Source organism: Littorina saxatilis, linkage group LG7 (genome assembly GCF_037325665.1).
Source record: "Littorina saxatilis isolate snail1 linkage group LG7, US_GU_Lsax_2.0, whole genome shotgun sequence".
Taxonomy (NCBI): Eukaryota; Metazoa; Mollusca; class Gastropoda; order Littorinimorpha; family Littorinidae; genus Littorina; species Littorina saxatilis.
This window is the reverse complement of record NC_090251.1, coordinates 24,512,617-24,527,648: the sequence shown is the minus strand read 5'-3', so window position 1 is coordinate 24,527,648 and position 15,032 is coordinate 24,512,617. Positions and strand designations below refer to the sequence as shown.

The 15,032-nt window shown below is 43.6% G+C and overlaps 1 protein-coding gene across 4 annotated transcripts in view; it reads left to right on the top strand.

Annotated features, from left to right (window-relative positions):
* LOC138970994 (liprin-alpha-1-like) overlaps nucleotides 1-15,032 on the top strand; it is an 89,730-nt gene that overhangs the window by 15,631 nt on the left and 59,067 nt on the right. For all 4 annotated transcript variants that reach the window (XM_070343590.1, XM_070343589.1, XM_070343588.1 and 1 more), the window contains exons 2-3: nucleotides 8,851-8,952; nucleotides 13,196-13,360. In XM_070343590.1, the coding sequence (XP_070199691.1) occupies nucleotides 8,851-8,952; nucleotides 13,196-13,360 (267 nt within the window). The remainder of the gene's footprint in view (nucleotides 1-8,850; nucleotides 8,953-13,195; nucleotides 13,361-15,032) is intronic.

Below are 15,032 nucleotides of genomic sequence, written 5' to 3'. Positions count from 1 at the left end.
CGTTACGTTTGCTGTCGAGTATGACGTACCCGTGCTTGGTTAGACGAGAAAGAGTGAGAGGGAGGTATGTTGTGCTTGTGGGTTGGTTTTGCCCCTTTTTTCGCTTTACCAACTGACACATTAATTTGATTAATTGCTGCGTTTGTTAGGTGGGTTAACATTCAAACGCATACATATTTTATAATATCAGTGCGTCCGCGGTCGCAGGTAGGGGGGGATGTTTTGCAAATAGCGTTCTGTTATGTAACGTAGTGGAGATGATTGCACTAGAACTCTGTTCCTATCATAAGGGGGGGAATACTTTGGCAGAAATTCTGAAAACAAATCAGGTTTTAAAAGGGAGGTCTTCCAAACTAAAAGGGTGTAAAGTTACAGATAACTCAGACATTGTGCACAGAAAATCTGACAGAAAATGGGTGTGAAAGGATAGGAAAGAGGTCCCCTCAACGAGAAAAGCTGCAATGCCGCTTCCCATTTCATAAACTTACAAATAAATCCTATGCTTCCAGGAAAACAGGTCACTCTGTTACGAAAGCACGTGCGACAAAGCAACATATTATAGCGTATGAAGAAATGTCAAAGGAAATACGATCCCGCGAGTCTTGCCAGATTTCGTTCACGATATTTTCATTTTTGCCCGGTAGCACTGAACATCACCGATTAAATATCATCTGTGAGAAAGGAAAACAAGTCGCGTAAGGCGAAAATACTACATTTAGTCAAGCTGTCCAACTCACAGAATGAAACTGAACGCAATGCCATTTTTCAGCAAGACCGTATACTCGTAGCATCGTAAGTCCACCGCTCGTGGCAAAGGCAGTGAAATTGACAAGAAGAGCGGGGAAGGAGTTGCGCTGAGAAGAATAGCACGCTTTTCTGTACCTCTATTCGTTTTAACTTTCTGAGCGTGTTTTTAATCCAAATATATCATATCTATATGTTTTTGGAATCAGGAACCGACAGGGAATAAGATGAAAGTGTTTTTAAATTGATTTCGAAAATTTAATTTTGATCATAATTTTTTATTTGTTTATTTTCAGAGCTTGTTTTTAATCCAAATATAACATATTTATATGTTTTTGGAATCAGAAAATGATGAAGAATAAGATGAACGTAAATTTGGATCGTTTTATAAAAAAAAAGTTTTTTTTACAATTTTCAGATTTTTAATGACCAAAGTCATCAATTAATTTTTAAGCCACCAAGCTGAAATGCAATACCCAAGTCCGGCCTTCGTCGAAGATTGCTTGGCCAAAATTTCAATCAATTTGATTGAAAAATGAGGGTGTGACAGTGCCGCCTCAACTTTTACAAAAAGCCGGATATGACGTCATCAAAAGTATTTATCGAAAAAAAGAAAAAAAGGTCCGGGGATATTATTCCCAGGAACTCTCATGTAACATTTCATAAAAAATCGGCCCAGTAGTTTCGTCTGAATCGCTCTACACACACACACACGCACAGACACACACACACACACACACACACACACACGCACAGACAGACAGACACACACACACACATACACCACGACCCTCGTCTCGATTCCCCCTCTATGTTAAAACATTTAGTCAAAACTTGACTAAATGCAAAAAAAACCACCTGTATGAACTGAAGGATCTGTACAGCGTGATGATATTAGAGCAACAAGAAATAACCAGAATGTGGTGCTAACTCATTCAACAAGCTGTACAGTAGTCATGAACTGATGAAGCAAATTGAACAAACTGTATAATAAGCCACAAGAAATAACCAAACTGTGGCGCTTCCTCATTGAACAAGCTGTACTGTAGTCATGAAGCAAACTGTATAATAAGCAACAATGCATTGTCAGTTTGGAATGCTGAGTGCACAAGGTAGTGCAGTAGTGATGCAGCAATTGAACTAAAAGCCTCGCGTCGCCCCACGTGCATAGTGATAACCCCGCTCGCTTCCTGTTCGTGCAAGGTAAGCCAACCAGGCACCGCCCGTCCTTTGATGTGGCTCTACGGTGTGGTATCACTGCACGCCGCTTGCCCCGTCACGCGGAATGGCGATCACTGCTGATTGCTACGGCCTGCACGTGCATACGTACCTTAATGTGGGCTGTCTACACAGGTGTCCTTGTCTTAAAGGCACCGCCCTTCCCGTCAGTACAGTTCTGCTGACTGTCTCAGATCTGTCTACACAGGTGTCCTTGTCTTAAAGGCACCGCCCTTCCCGTCAGTACAGTTCTGCTGACTGTCTCCGATCTGTCTACACAGGTGTCCTTGTCTTAAAGGCACCGTCCTTCCCGTCAGTACAGTTCTGCTGACTGTCTCCGATCTGTCTACACAGGTGTCCTTGTCTTAAAGGCACCGTCCTTCCCGTCAGTACAGTTCTGCTGACTGTCTCCGATCTGTCTAGGTCTGCGCATGGGATAAGAACATCGCTTTATTTGGACACATACGGAAAATCAACACCCTGACTGCTGCCTGTGAAAATTGGGATTTGTGTTTATGAATTAGTTTCACAGATAGACACCAGTCATTTTAAAGAAACTAGTTCATACAGTACAAAAATCCCAACCTGCATAAACAGCACTCGGGCTGTGAGATTGTCTCTGTGTGTGTCCAAAGGGCGGGATGGCCTTACCCCGTAGGAAACCCTGGCCAGATCTGAATGGTGAGCCAAATTGTTTAATACTTATTAAAAAAATATTTCCGTGTACCTTACTTAGCGACTAATAAAACACTTCGTATGAAGTTGAATGTCGAAAGTCTTAAAAGAAGGGACAAGGAGAGGGACGGACAGACGGACAGACAGACAGATACAGACAGAAAGCGATCAATCGAAGGCATTCCGAACTATACAATAATTGGTGTTGATTCTGGATAGCGTGTGACGATAAAGCAAAATCGTTTGATAGACACACAACATTTTAGTTGAAGCGGAGATGGCCAGTTTTGTTCAATTGTTGAAAACTTGCGGCACCCCCAAGCTGGAAGCATTTAGCTGTTGTGTATAGACACAATGCTGCCCAATGTTATGGCTGGCGATGGGTGCCAATCGTTGCGTGCACACATTGTCTGTCTGGCCATACATTTTTTGTGCCTCGTGTCAATTTGTGGCCATCGACATTGTCAATTTGTGGCCATTGATTTAATTCCCTTTTGACGAGCGACAAAGCCAAGTTGGGAGGATCGATGATTTCGCTTTTGTGACAGTCGGCAGGCCAGGTTAAAGTAATTATGAACACGGGACAAAAAAGTCGTTATCAGTGCGCCTGCTTGTTTGTGTGCGCGCGCGCGAATATACGTGAATCGCGTTTTTGTGCTTGTGCATGGGATCCTTTCTGGGGATTTCTAGGTTCGTCCGCCTTTCCTCGCATTTTCTTCTCCGCCCAACAACAAGTTGAGGCGGCACTGTCACGCCCTCATTTTTCAACCAAATTGGTTGAAATTTTGGTCAAGTAATCTTCGACGAAGCCCGGACTTCGGTATTGCATTTCAGCTTGGTGGCTTAAAAATTAATTAATGACTTTGGTCATTAAAAATCTGAAAATTGTACAAAAAAATAAAAATTTATAAAACGATCCAAATTTACGTTTATCTTATTCTCCATCATTTGCTGATTCCAAAAACATATAAATATGTTATATTCGGATTAAAAACAAGCTCTGAAAATTAAATATATAAAAATTATTATCAAAATTAAATTTTCCAAATCAATTTAAAAACAGTTTCATCTTATTCCTTGTCGGTTCCTGATTCCAAAAACATATAGATATGATATGTTTGGATTAAAAACACGCTCAGAAAGTTAAAACGAAGAGAGGTACAGAAAAGCGTGCTATGCAGCATAGCGTAACCACTACCCCGCTCTTCTTGTCAATTTCACTGCCTATGCCGTGAGCGGTGGACCACGAGTATACGGTCTTGCTGCGTTGCATTGCGTTCAGTTTCATTCTGTGAGTTCGACAGCTACTTGACTAAATATTGTATTTTCGCCTTACGCGACTTGTTTTCTTCTTCGCACTGCCCATTATGACTTGTCTGAGCTAATGCAACTTTTGCTTTCTTGCGTGAAATGAAGTCGACATGAGGTATTATATCTTAAATTACAAACATTGAGAGTGATGCGTGAAATTGTTTGCCCCTCACGTATTGTGGTTATCCCGTGACGACAGCACACCTGTATTCAATCACAAAACACACGTTCAGTTGCTGCGGGGTTTAGTACAGATTCTCACCTTTTACCAACACAAAAAATCACCCCCCCCCCCCCCCCTTGATTAGAAACAACACTAACACACGTGTATTTTGCCCGGCGTACACTCACTTACCCAGCGTTTTGTTACGCAGCTCGCCTAACGTGACGCCGGAGAGTGGAAAATGCCGCACCTTGATTAGAAACACGATTTACGACACTTTATGGCACGCGCTATACACCTGGGGATGGAACCAGTTAATTAGCGGAGAGGCGGCCCCTCATTAAAATTTGACGGCGCAGCATGTGGAGTAGGTGGCTTACCTGCTGTTCACTGCTCGACATGCACGTGCCTTCTTGACACGGGGCTGCCCTGTGCACTTTTCCTGCCTCCGCCTTCGTCATGTCTGCTTCAGTTCGTCCGCCCTGCCTTTTTCAGCACTGTCATGCGTGTACGTGTCTACGTCTACTGATTACTGCCTACAAGCACCGACATCTTTCCCCCGCCACCGCCTACTCTCACACACACACACACACACACACACACACACACACACACACACTATCTCTCTCTGTCTCTCTCTGTCTCTCTCTCTCTCTCTCTCCCTCTCTCTCCCTCTCCCCCCCCCCCCCCCGCTCACCTCCCAACACACCCCCACCACCCATTCCACTGTCCCATCAAAATGTTGTACATTATATGTATCTTCCAAAAATGACCATGAACGTTTCCTTTGGTGACCTATTGATAATAGGTAACACCAACTATATTTTTGAAGGAATACATGGTGCAGGTGGTGGAGGGCAGGGGGGAAGGTAAAATCATCGGGACGTTTGAGACAAATGACACATTAACCGTTGTGTGTTGTTGTTGGTTATATATAATATATATATTGGGCATGCTTCCAGCTTGTTGGCGCAGAGTTTTAATAGGGCAGGAGGAAAATATTGGCCAAGTCAAATGTTGTTTCCGTGAATGGAAGCAGATTTCAAGGGATTGCTGGTCTGTTTTGAATTTTGTTGATTGTTATAAAACATTGCTTTTGCTTTCGAACAATAGTATCAACAGGCAAGCACAATTGACGTTGGCGCTGGAAGAGAGAATGTTTCTACAGTGTCGGCATTGGGGCTGAGGCATCTGGAGAGTCTGCTGATCTGGGATGACTTGGCCTAAAGCCTGTCATTAATTGGGCGAATTCTACTACGAGATTGTATGCTTCGCGAAGCTGGCCGCACGGAGCTTTAACTGTGAGTTTTCGGTAAAAAGACACACTTCAGGCTCAACTGAGGACCGCCTTATTATTAAGTAGGGTGTCATTTCTATACTTAGTACTTTCCTCAGGCTTTAGTCGCCAGCGAAATGTTCCGAAAGGACCACACTCCTGCAAACACTAACAAACAACAATAAAACCTCAAAAACAAAACAAGCGTGAATTAATATATTGTCCAATTCACCTGCTCAGTCTGAGTCCTCACTCGTGTAACGACCCTTGTGCTGCGTGCCAGAGCTGAGATGCTATGTCCTAAATGTTCTCCCTTTACTTCTCTGTGCTGTCAACTCAGTTGGCGACCTTACTTTCTTGGCCGAGGAAACGGAACCTCGTCGCACGCAAACGGTCTTGGTCTGGTCTACTTGCTGTGGCAGTTCCACGCTGATTGCAGGGTTGGTGTGTCGGAGTGGGAGGTTCGCCGCTTCTCAACGAACACCCGTCTCTCGTTTAAACCCTCTCGCAAATCACCGTTTGGACGCGTCAAGAGTTTCACATCGAAGATTTAAGAGCATCGCCCGTGAAAAAATACCAACAAATGTGCGCTTTTCTGCTTTTTGTGCAAAATATGCTGGTTTTCTTTTTGTTTAATTTTTTTATGTTGTTGTACCCGGCACCCTCGCCGATATGCCGAATGCGTAATTGTTTGAGGCTATAACAAATCCCACTCAACAAACTGCAGCTAGACTGTTGATGGTTGGTATTCATCCATGTGGAAGGTCGCTTTCATCCTGTGTAAAATAAAGCCTTGATGAATCTACCGCCATTGACACTATCATTGATTCCCGCAGTGGGGCACTGCGGTTATGAAATTAAAGGCCCCTCCTGTTTTTGGAACCGCAGGAGCTTTCTAGTTTGCTGTTAGGTAGATTTTTGGTTCCTCTTTCCTGTCATGCTCTCTTTTTCTTCATGAATTCTTTTCTTTTTTCTGCCTTCTTGCTCATTCACCTGTATTTTTTCTAAAAATATCTTGCCGCTTGTCTCGCGATTCATGTATAGTTTAATCTGTTAGTGTTCTGATGTAAGTCCAGCAGTAGATAGGTTAAGCCTATTTTAACATACTGGAAACTGGTAATCTTCCAGTAGGTATTAATTTAGTTTTACTAAAGCCTGCTGGGACACAAGTAATGGGTTAGTGCATTTGTAAACAGGAATCGCTTGACAAATGGCCCCCTTCATCCCCCCTTCCTCGTCCTGATATGGCTCTGCGTAGTCGGCTGGACGTTAAGCAACAAATAAACAAAAACAAACATTATCATTGATGGTTTACGAGGGAAGGAGGGTGTCTTTAAACTTCTGTCCTTCTTCTTTGTTGGCTTTCTTTTCCTTTTTCACTTAAGAAATAGGCTTGTGGCGATCCCCCCACTGCGCTAGTAGACAGTAATTTTGCTTGCGTGCACTGTCGTCTTATTGTGAGGAACAAAAATATACTTGGTATCTTAGTCGTATTTTGCTCCGGCTGAAGGTTTGGTCTGGCTATCACGTTGACTCACCATGAAAGGGAAACGTCCCAGGTTGATTCTTGCATCCTCTGTCTCTGTCTCTCTCTGTCTCTCTCTCTCTCTTTCTCTCTCTCTCTCTGTCTGTCTGTCTTTCTGTCTCTGTCTCTCTCTCTCCCTCTCTCTCCCTCTCTCTCTCTCTCTCTCTCTCTCTCTCTCTCTCTCTCTCTCTCTCTCTCTCTCTCTCTCTCTCTCTCTCTCTCTCAAATACGAGAGTCGGTTTTGTGTTCCGTTCATTCATTTGTTATTCAATTGTTGACCATATCCTGATGTATAGCAGCAGCAAAGTAGTTTGTATGCATACCGCCGTATGCCTTCCTGGGCGTTTTGCCCGAATGTTGGCATTGTTGCACGAGCGACAGTGTTGATGTAGGTCACGTGTTTCACCCTCTGTAAGTGTGTGCATGACTGTGCTACTGTCTGTTTCGGTCTGTCTGTATGTCTGTCTGCAGTGGCGGTCAAGCTGTGTCCGTCTATAGTTTAGCCTGCCCGTCTCCTCCCCCTCCCCCTCCCCCTCCCCCTCCCTTTAACTCTCTCTCACTCTCTCTCACTCTCTCTCTCTCTCTCTCTCTCTCTCTCTCTCTCTCTCGTTGGAAGAATAGGCTTTTTCCTAAAAACCTTTATCCTTTTGTAATAAAGGTCTGAATCTCTCTCTCTCTCTCTCTCTCTCTCTCTCTCTCTCTCTCTCTCTCTCTCTCTCTCTCTCTCTCTCTCTCCTTACCCCCACCCCCACTTCTCTCTCAGTGGATTGGCATTAATGTGGTTATTCACTTGTTTAAAAAAGAATTGTCAATGCCATTCTCTCTCTCTCTCTCTCTCTCTCTCTCTCTCTCTCTCTCTCTCTCTCTCTCTCTCTCTCTCTCTCTCTCTCTCTCTCTCTCTCTCTCTCTTCCAGTGTCTTGCGATTTACTTCGGCCTCACATGTACGTCCGTTGTCCCGTCGCTCAAAGATTAATTCTACGGCTAGGCACAATTGGAATAAGGGTAGTTACTGGTGCCTGAAATCACATAAACAACCGAGCCAAAGAGCATTAGAACAAACAACGTTTATTCGAGAGGCTATGAGCACGCAATATTTCTATACTCAGGTGAGGAAGGAAGCCTGTCTGCTTGGAACGTCATTGCCACTGAACAATAAGAACCTGAGAATAATGCACTGCTTTCGGATGCAAGGACTGAAGGAGAGATCGATGGATACAGTTATTCTTTCCTATGGGGCTGATTGTTATTGTTAATCGCGGCTGTATCGAACATTCTAATGTACTGTTAATGTAGTACCTTGGATGTGAGGCCCCTCCTTTGAGAGGACACCTCCCAGGAAAAGACGTCTTCTGTGGCCCCTGTTATCTAGACCAAAATGTGTCTGTTAGTGTTACCTTGGCTACAATGTATTCGTCAATATAAGCCGCCTACAATGTGGGACATGCTGGGCTGGTCCAAATCGTGTCCTTTCATCACAAGTACCAGAGTGCTGGTGAAGCTGACCGTGTGTTCCTTTCAGGAACTGACCACAGTGACTAAAGTCAATCTGTCTGTCTGCTTGGAGGTCGAATTTGTGACGAGTGTTTGGTCTGTCTGACTGTGTGTTGTGTGGTTGCAGAAACTGGCCATAGTGACCAAAGTCAATCAAGTGTGACGAATGTTGGTCAGTCTGACCGTGTGTTGTGACGTTTAAGGTACTGACCACAGTGACCAAAGTCAATCTGTCTGGCTGCTTGGAGGTCGAATTTGTGACGAATGTTTGGTCTGTCTGACCGTGTGTTGTGTGGTTGCATGAAGTGGCCATCTGTCTGTTTTCTTGTGGTAGACGTTGTGAACAGTGAGGGTCATGTTGACGATGTGACCAAGGTCAGTCTCCATGCAGTGTGCAAGTTGTGACGAGTGTTTGGTTAAGCTGACGATGTGTTGTGTTGTTTCAGGAACTGGCCACAGTGACCAAGGAGTTGAACCAGGTGCGGGACCAGCTGCTGGAGCGAGAGGAAGAGATCGCTGAACTCAAAGCAGAGCGCAACAATACACGGGTAAGTGCTCTTTAGTACTTCACTACTTCCAGTAGTAGTGCTTTGCAAAACTTGCCAAAAGTGACACTTTCCCAATAAACCGAATCCCCTGTTCAACACATTCTGCCGACTCCCCGATGTAACAAACTAACTAACTCTCTCTCTCTCTCTCTCTCTCTCTCTCTCTCTCTCTCTCTCTCTCTCTCTCTCTCTCTCCTCTCTCTCTCTCTCTCTCTCTCTCTCTCTCTCTCTCTCTCTCTCTCTCAGGTTGGAAGAATAGGCTTTTTCCTAAAAACCTTTATCCTTTTGTAATAAAGGTCTGAGTCTCTCTCTCTCTCTCTCTCTCTCTCTCTCTCTCTCTCTCTCTCTCTCTCTCTCTCTCTCTCTCTCTCTCTCTCCTTACCCCCACCCCCACTTCTCTCTCAGTGGATTGGCATTAATGTGGTTATTCACTTGTTTAAAAAAGAATTGTCAATGCCATTCTCTCTCTTTCTCTCTCTCTCTCTCTCTCTCTCTCTCTCTCTCTCTCTCTCTCTCTCTCTCTCTCTCTCTCTCTCTCTCTCTCTCTCTCTCTCTCTCTCTCTCTCTCTCTCTCTCTCTCTCTCTCAATTTATGTTCGAGTTCACACTGTTTGTCTGTGAGAACGTTCCTGTTTTCATGCTTGTGACCATCTTTTTTTCAACATGAACCCTTTAATGTCATAGCAATAAACCTTCATTGACATCAAGTAGAATGCAAATCCTTCCCACTCGCACCCCCATTCCCGCAAACTTAACACAAGCGCACACACACACACCACACCACACCACACACACGCGCGCGCCTCTTGGAGCGCCGTGAGCAATTTGGCGTGACGCCCATTGCCGCTTCATTGATCAGCCACTGCCTATCGTTCTCGTTCCACCCCTATCCTCTGCCCTCCATCCGCTTCATCCTGTCAGAATCTGTCTGCGCCAACGTCTCACACCTTGCGGTTCGTAAAGCAATCCTCCTTCCCGTGAACACAATCATCAACACCAAGACGTGTTAAAGCTAACTTCTATTCAGTGTTGACTTTTTGAGTCACTTGAGAAAAAGTGACTCTATGTAATCGGTCAGTGTTAGTCTGTCCGGCCGTCCGTCCGGCCGGCCGGCCGTCCGTAGACACCACCTTAACGTTGGACTTTTCTCGGAAACTATCAAAGCGATCCGGCTCATATTTTGTTTAGTCGTGACCTCCAATGACCTCTACACTTTAACGATGGTTTCTTTGACCTTTTTCAAGGTCACAGGTCAGCGTCAAAGGAAAAATTAGACATTTTATATCTTTGACAAAGTTCATCGGATGTGATTGAAACTTTGTAGGATTATTCTTTACATCAAAGTATTTACATCTGTAGCCTTTTACGAACGTTATCAGAAAAACAAGGGAGATAACTAGCCTTTTCTGTTCGGCAACACACAACTTAACGTTGGGCTTTTCTCGGAAACTATAAAAGTGACCGGGCTCAAATTTTATGTGAACGTGACTCCCAGTGACCTCTACACTTTGACGTCTGCTTTGGTGACCTTTGACCTTTTTCAAGGTCACAGGTATGTCTTGAAGGAAAAAAATTGAAATATCATATCTCTGAAACTATTCATCGGATTTGATTCAAACTTTATAGGATTATTCTTTACATCAAATTATTTACATCTGTATTGTGTTGTGAATAGCAATTTCTTCCTGTCCATCTGATGCCTCATATAATATTCAGAACTGCGAAAGTGACTCGATCGAGCGTTTGCTCTTCTTGTTTAAAACTTTTGTTATTACATGCAACAAAATTTAAAGTGAAGATCACCGTATAACCCTCCATCTTTCTGCATGGCATAAGAGCATCTTTCCATTTAGATACATACCAAACACCAACAGCCTAGCAACTTTCTTGGCAGATCGGGATTTTAAGGTGTGTTTTTTTAAATAAAATGTTGGGGGTGCTTTAGTAATTTGGCAGATTGGCATAGTTGTTTTTTTACAAAATTATTACAGGAAAATATGATGGGTTTTTAAAAAAATTTTTTTCACTGAGAGTGACTCTGCTTAATGATATTGATAGAAATCCAGGTTGTGAGATTTTGGTGTGTGTCCCAATGTAAGGATGTTGTTATAGTAATCAATGGTGATCTAAGATTTGTATAGTATTATCTGGTGATCTAAGATTTGTATAGTGATATCTGGTGATCTAAGATTTGTATAGTGATATCTGGTGATCTAAGATTTGTATAGTGATATCTTTGTTTGTTTGCTTAACGCCCAACCGACCACGAAGGGCCATATCAGGCCGGTATAGTGATATCTGGTGATCTAAGATTTGTATAGTGATATCTTGTGAGCTAAGAAAAACAAATCGACATTGAAAGGAAGGAAGCTTTACAAGGACCGATCAATGTTTGGGTCCTGCAATACCATAGATTGTAAGACACAAGCAGGTTCCAACAACACCACCCCCCCCCCCCCCCCCCCCCCCCCAATCCCTAGTCCTCCCTCCCTCCTTCCCCGCTTTCAGTAGGCGACCTGTTCGCGGAGTTGTGTGTTGACTGCATCGATCACCACCAGTCACCCCCTCCCCACCCCACGTCCAACTGCCCACAGCCGTCCCAGAATACACCGTGTCAACATGGTCTCAGGTACTGCCTATTTGCAAACGGCAATACATAGAGGCGATTTTGTCAAACATTTATTTACTCAGCAAAACAGGCCAAGTTTTCCATGGGTCCCTGTTTTGATGTCTTTGTGGGTAGATCGAAGTACAGTGAATTAACTGCATAGAGCAGAAAAACACTAGTGGCATTCTGGGAGAACTTCTCTTTTGAAGTTGCAGAATAGATAAATGTATACCTGTCCTGCCCTACTCAAGTGTAGGACTACAAACAGGAAAACATTGGCCTGGGGCGATGGGATTCCTTTAAGTCTGAGAACAAGTGTTTTGCAGAACTAGGAAAATCAGTTCTTTTAGGAATCATTGTTCAGACGTTTGTTTAGCAAATATGACATTCTAGAAATCTTTGCTGTCCTGGTTTTTTGAGGAGAGTGGGGTGTCTCACTGTGTCTCACAATATTATCATGACAGGGAGACTGTTACTTCCTGAGCCATAAAAGTTTCTCTTCTCCACTTGGTGTTTTCATTCAGGTGTCATCAGATCAAGAACAGACAGAACTAGTGTTTGTTCTTGGCTTGCTGTTTGCTCTTTGTCTGCCTGTCGGTCCACTGTTATGGTTCCCAGGATGATAACGTGTAATGTTAGAAGGCTGTGATGGGTTGAAAGTTAAGGAATATGCTTGGAGGGGATTATGACGTAAGAGGCGACTAACGATTCTTTCTCCTTTTACCCTTGTTAAGTGTTTCTTGTATAGAATATAGTCAATGTTTGTAAAGATTTTAGTCAAGCAGTATGTAAGAAATGTTAAGTCCTTTGTACTGAAAACTTGCATTCTCCCAGTAAGGTAATATATTGTACTACGTTGCAAGCCCCTGGGGCAATTTTTTGATAAGTGCTTTTGTGAACAAGAAACAATTAACAAGTGGCTCTATTCCATCCCCCCCCCTTTTCCCCGTCGCGATATAACCTTCGTGGTTGAAAACGACGTTAAACTCCAAATAAAGAAAGATGCATAATGAACTGTAGATAACGTTGATTGGTATTTTAAAAATAAAATCCATGTTTTTGATATACAGTCAAACCTACTAATAGTAATAACAACCAACCAAGGGACCAGCCAAGAGAGGTCCTTCCAGACAGGTTGTAGTTATGGAGAGGTGGATTGTAGTTATGGAGAGGTGGATTGTAGTTATGGAGAGGTGGATTGTAGTTATGGAGAGGTGGATTGTAGTTATGGAGAGGTGGATTGTAGTTATGGAGAGGTGGATTGTAGTTATGGAGAGGTGGATTGTAGAGGAAGGAACTTCACTGGGTGGTCGTGATGGGCAGGTGGACTTTATCAAGAGGTGGTCAACAAGGCAGGTTCGCCTGTACTTGGCTTACCGCTTTGCCGTTGTCTAATTAGAAGTGTTTTAATAGATTTGGTTTATTTAGACGAATTGTTCAGCCGTTACCGCCTTACGTTGTACTGTCTATGCAGGAACACCACTATAAGCTTCTAGCTTGTTGCTGTTACCTGTGTATTTTGTATACATGCCATGATTGTAACTTTTGTTAAAATAAACTTATGTTTAAACAAGTGTTTGAAAGCACCAGTTGTCAGAGAAAAGTGTTAATAAATGTTGCGCAACCTGTGTTTCAGTTGTTACTAGAGCACCTCGAGTGCCTGGTGTCGCGCCACGAGCGGTCACTGAGGATGACGGTGGTCAAGCGCCAGGCGTCGTCACCGGCCGGAGTGTCCAGTGAGGTGGAGGTGCTCAAGGCGCTCAAATCTCTCTTTGAGCATCACAAGGCACTCGATGAAAAGGTAATAAGTCTGTGAGGAGTGTGTGTGTGTGTGTACTGAGGGTGGGGTGGGGGGGGTGTTAGTCTGTGTCTGATTGTATGTGCTTGGTTTGTGTGTGCAGTGTCTGTCTTTATGTACGTATATATAGAGCTGGCTGTCTGTCTGTGTCCATGTCCCACCGTTGGGTCACCATTGTGGCTTGTAGAATACCTCGGTCATTCTGCCTTAAGTGTAGGTGGCTGATTACACCCAAACACGCACATACCTGGGTAGCGCAACCCTTGTCGCTGCTAGCTTTCCACTGTGAGCAAGCGACCCAAGTTTCCTAGCAAGGACGATGAGGTATCCGAATCCGATAAGAAAGTAATCAAAATGTAATAATAGATTAAATAAAAAATGAATTAAAAAAAGAGTTTTACACCTGTAATTGGTTTTCTTTGTTAGTTCTAAGCAAGTAACTACAAAGCACACACGCACTTAAAAACGATTTTCCTGTACAATTAAATTCCACTAAATTTAGACAGCAACAACTAGTTTCCCCATCAATAAAAACTGTGTTTAATATTGAGTCCTGTCTCTTTGTCTGTGTTCCGCAAACTGTCAGCCGTTTATCAACACCAGCGGAAGCAGTCATAGCAGAACATAGATACGCATCACCATCACTGTATGCGCAGATTCAGACTCCTTTCACAATCACTCTGGTAATGTAGCAGCAGCGACAGTTTTTACAATAGAAGCAGCAGAGGAATGGCTTCTATGGTCTAGCCAGCCGTGGTTTTAGCCTGCACCTCAGGCTTTGAACGCATTAATGCATATAGATCTGCGTAAGGCAAAGGTGCACGTGTTTTTAGGCTATCAGATTGAGTAATACTTTCACGCACCATTACATCTGTCTGTATTCAAGCGAGAAGTATGCGTGTTTTAGGTCATTAGTCTGAGTGAGGCATAGCTTCACAGTTCTCGGACTCATTTTCTGTGCAACTCACAGGAATGCATGTCTTTACAGCAGAACTCCCTGTTAAGCCTCCCCCCCCCCCCCCCCCCCAAGATTTCAGATTCCCCCTTTTCCATTCATAACCTCTGCCATTCATAACCTCTGTACATTTACCGGCATGTTGAGATTCCTTCTTTTTTTTAAGACCTGATTTTTTTTTAACGATCTTAAGAGGGGGGGGGGGTGTCCCCAGTTTACAGACTGACTTTAGCCTCATGGTCCATTTCGAACATAAAGGGGTATTTTGTTATTTTCTCTTGCACCACTGTGGCACCCCTTGCAACCGGCAGGTACGAGTAAGTTCTGTGTGAAGAAATCGGGGTCAGCAGTTTTATATTTCCCAAAGAAATGGACTTGGTAGAATAGTGTGGCTTACGTCTTCAACTGATATGATTCTCCCTTAATCACAATTCTGACTGACAAATGTGGATGTCACAGTCACATCTAACGATAACTAATATCAGATAAAAGTCATGCTAGTAAAACCAAAAAAGCGCAGTCTTTACGTGTAATGAAGTAATAAGCAGTGCACATCGTGAAGCAGTCAGTCCCATGTTTCCCTTGACACGACACATTGGTGCCGGTGGATTGTTCCCTCAAGGGCCGTGCAATATTCATGCGGCGGGAGGTGAGACACAATGGAGTTTTTACTGGCTGTCTCTGGCCAACTGGCCTCCTCGGGCTGAAATATTCATAGAG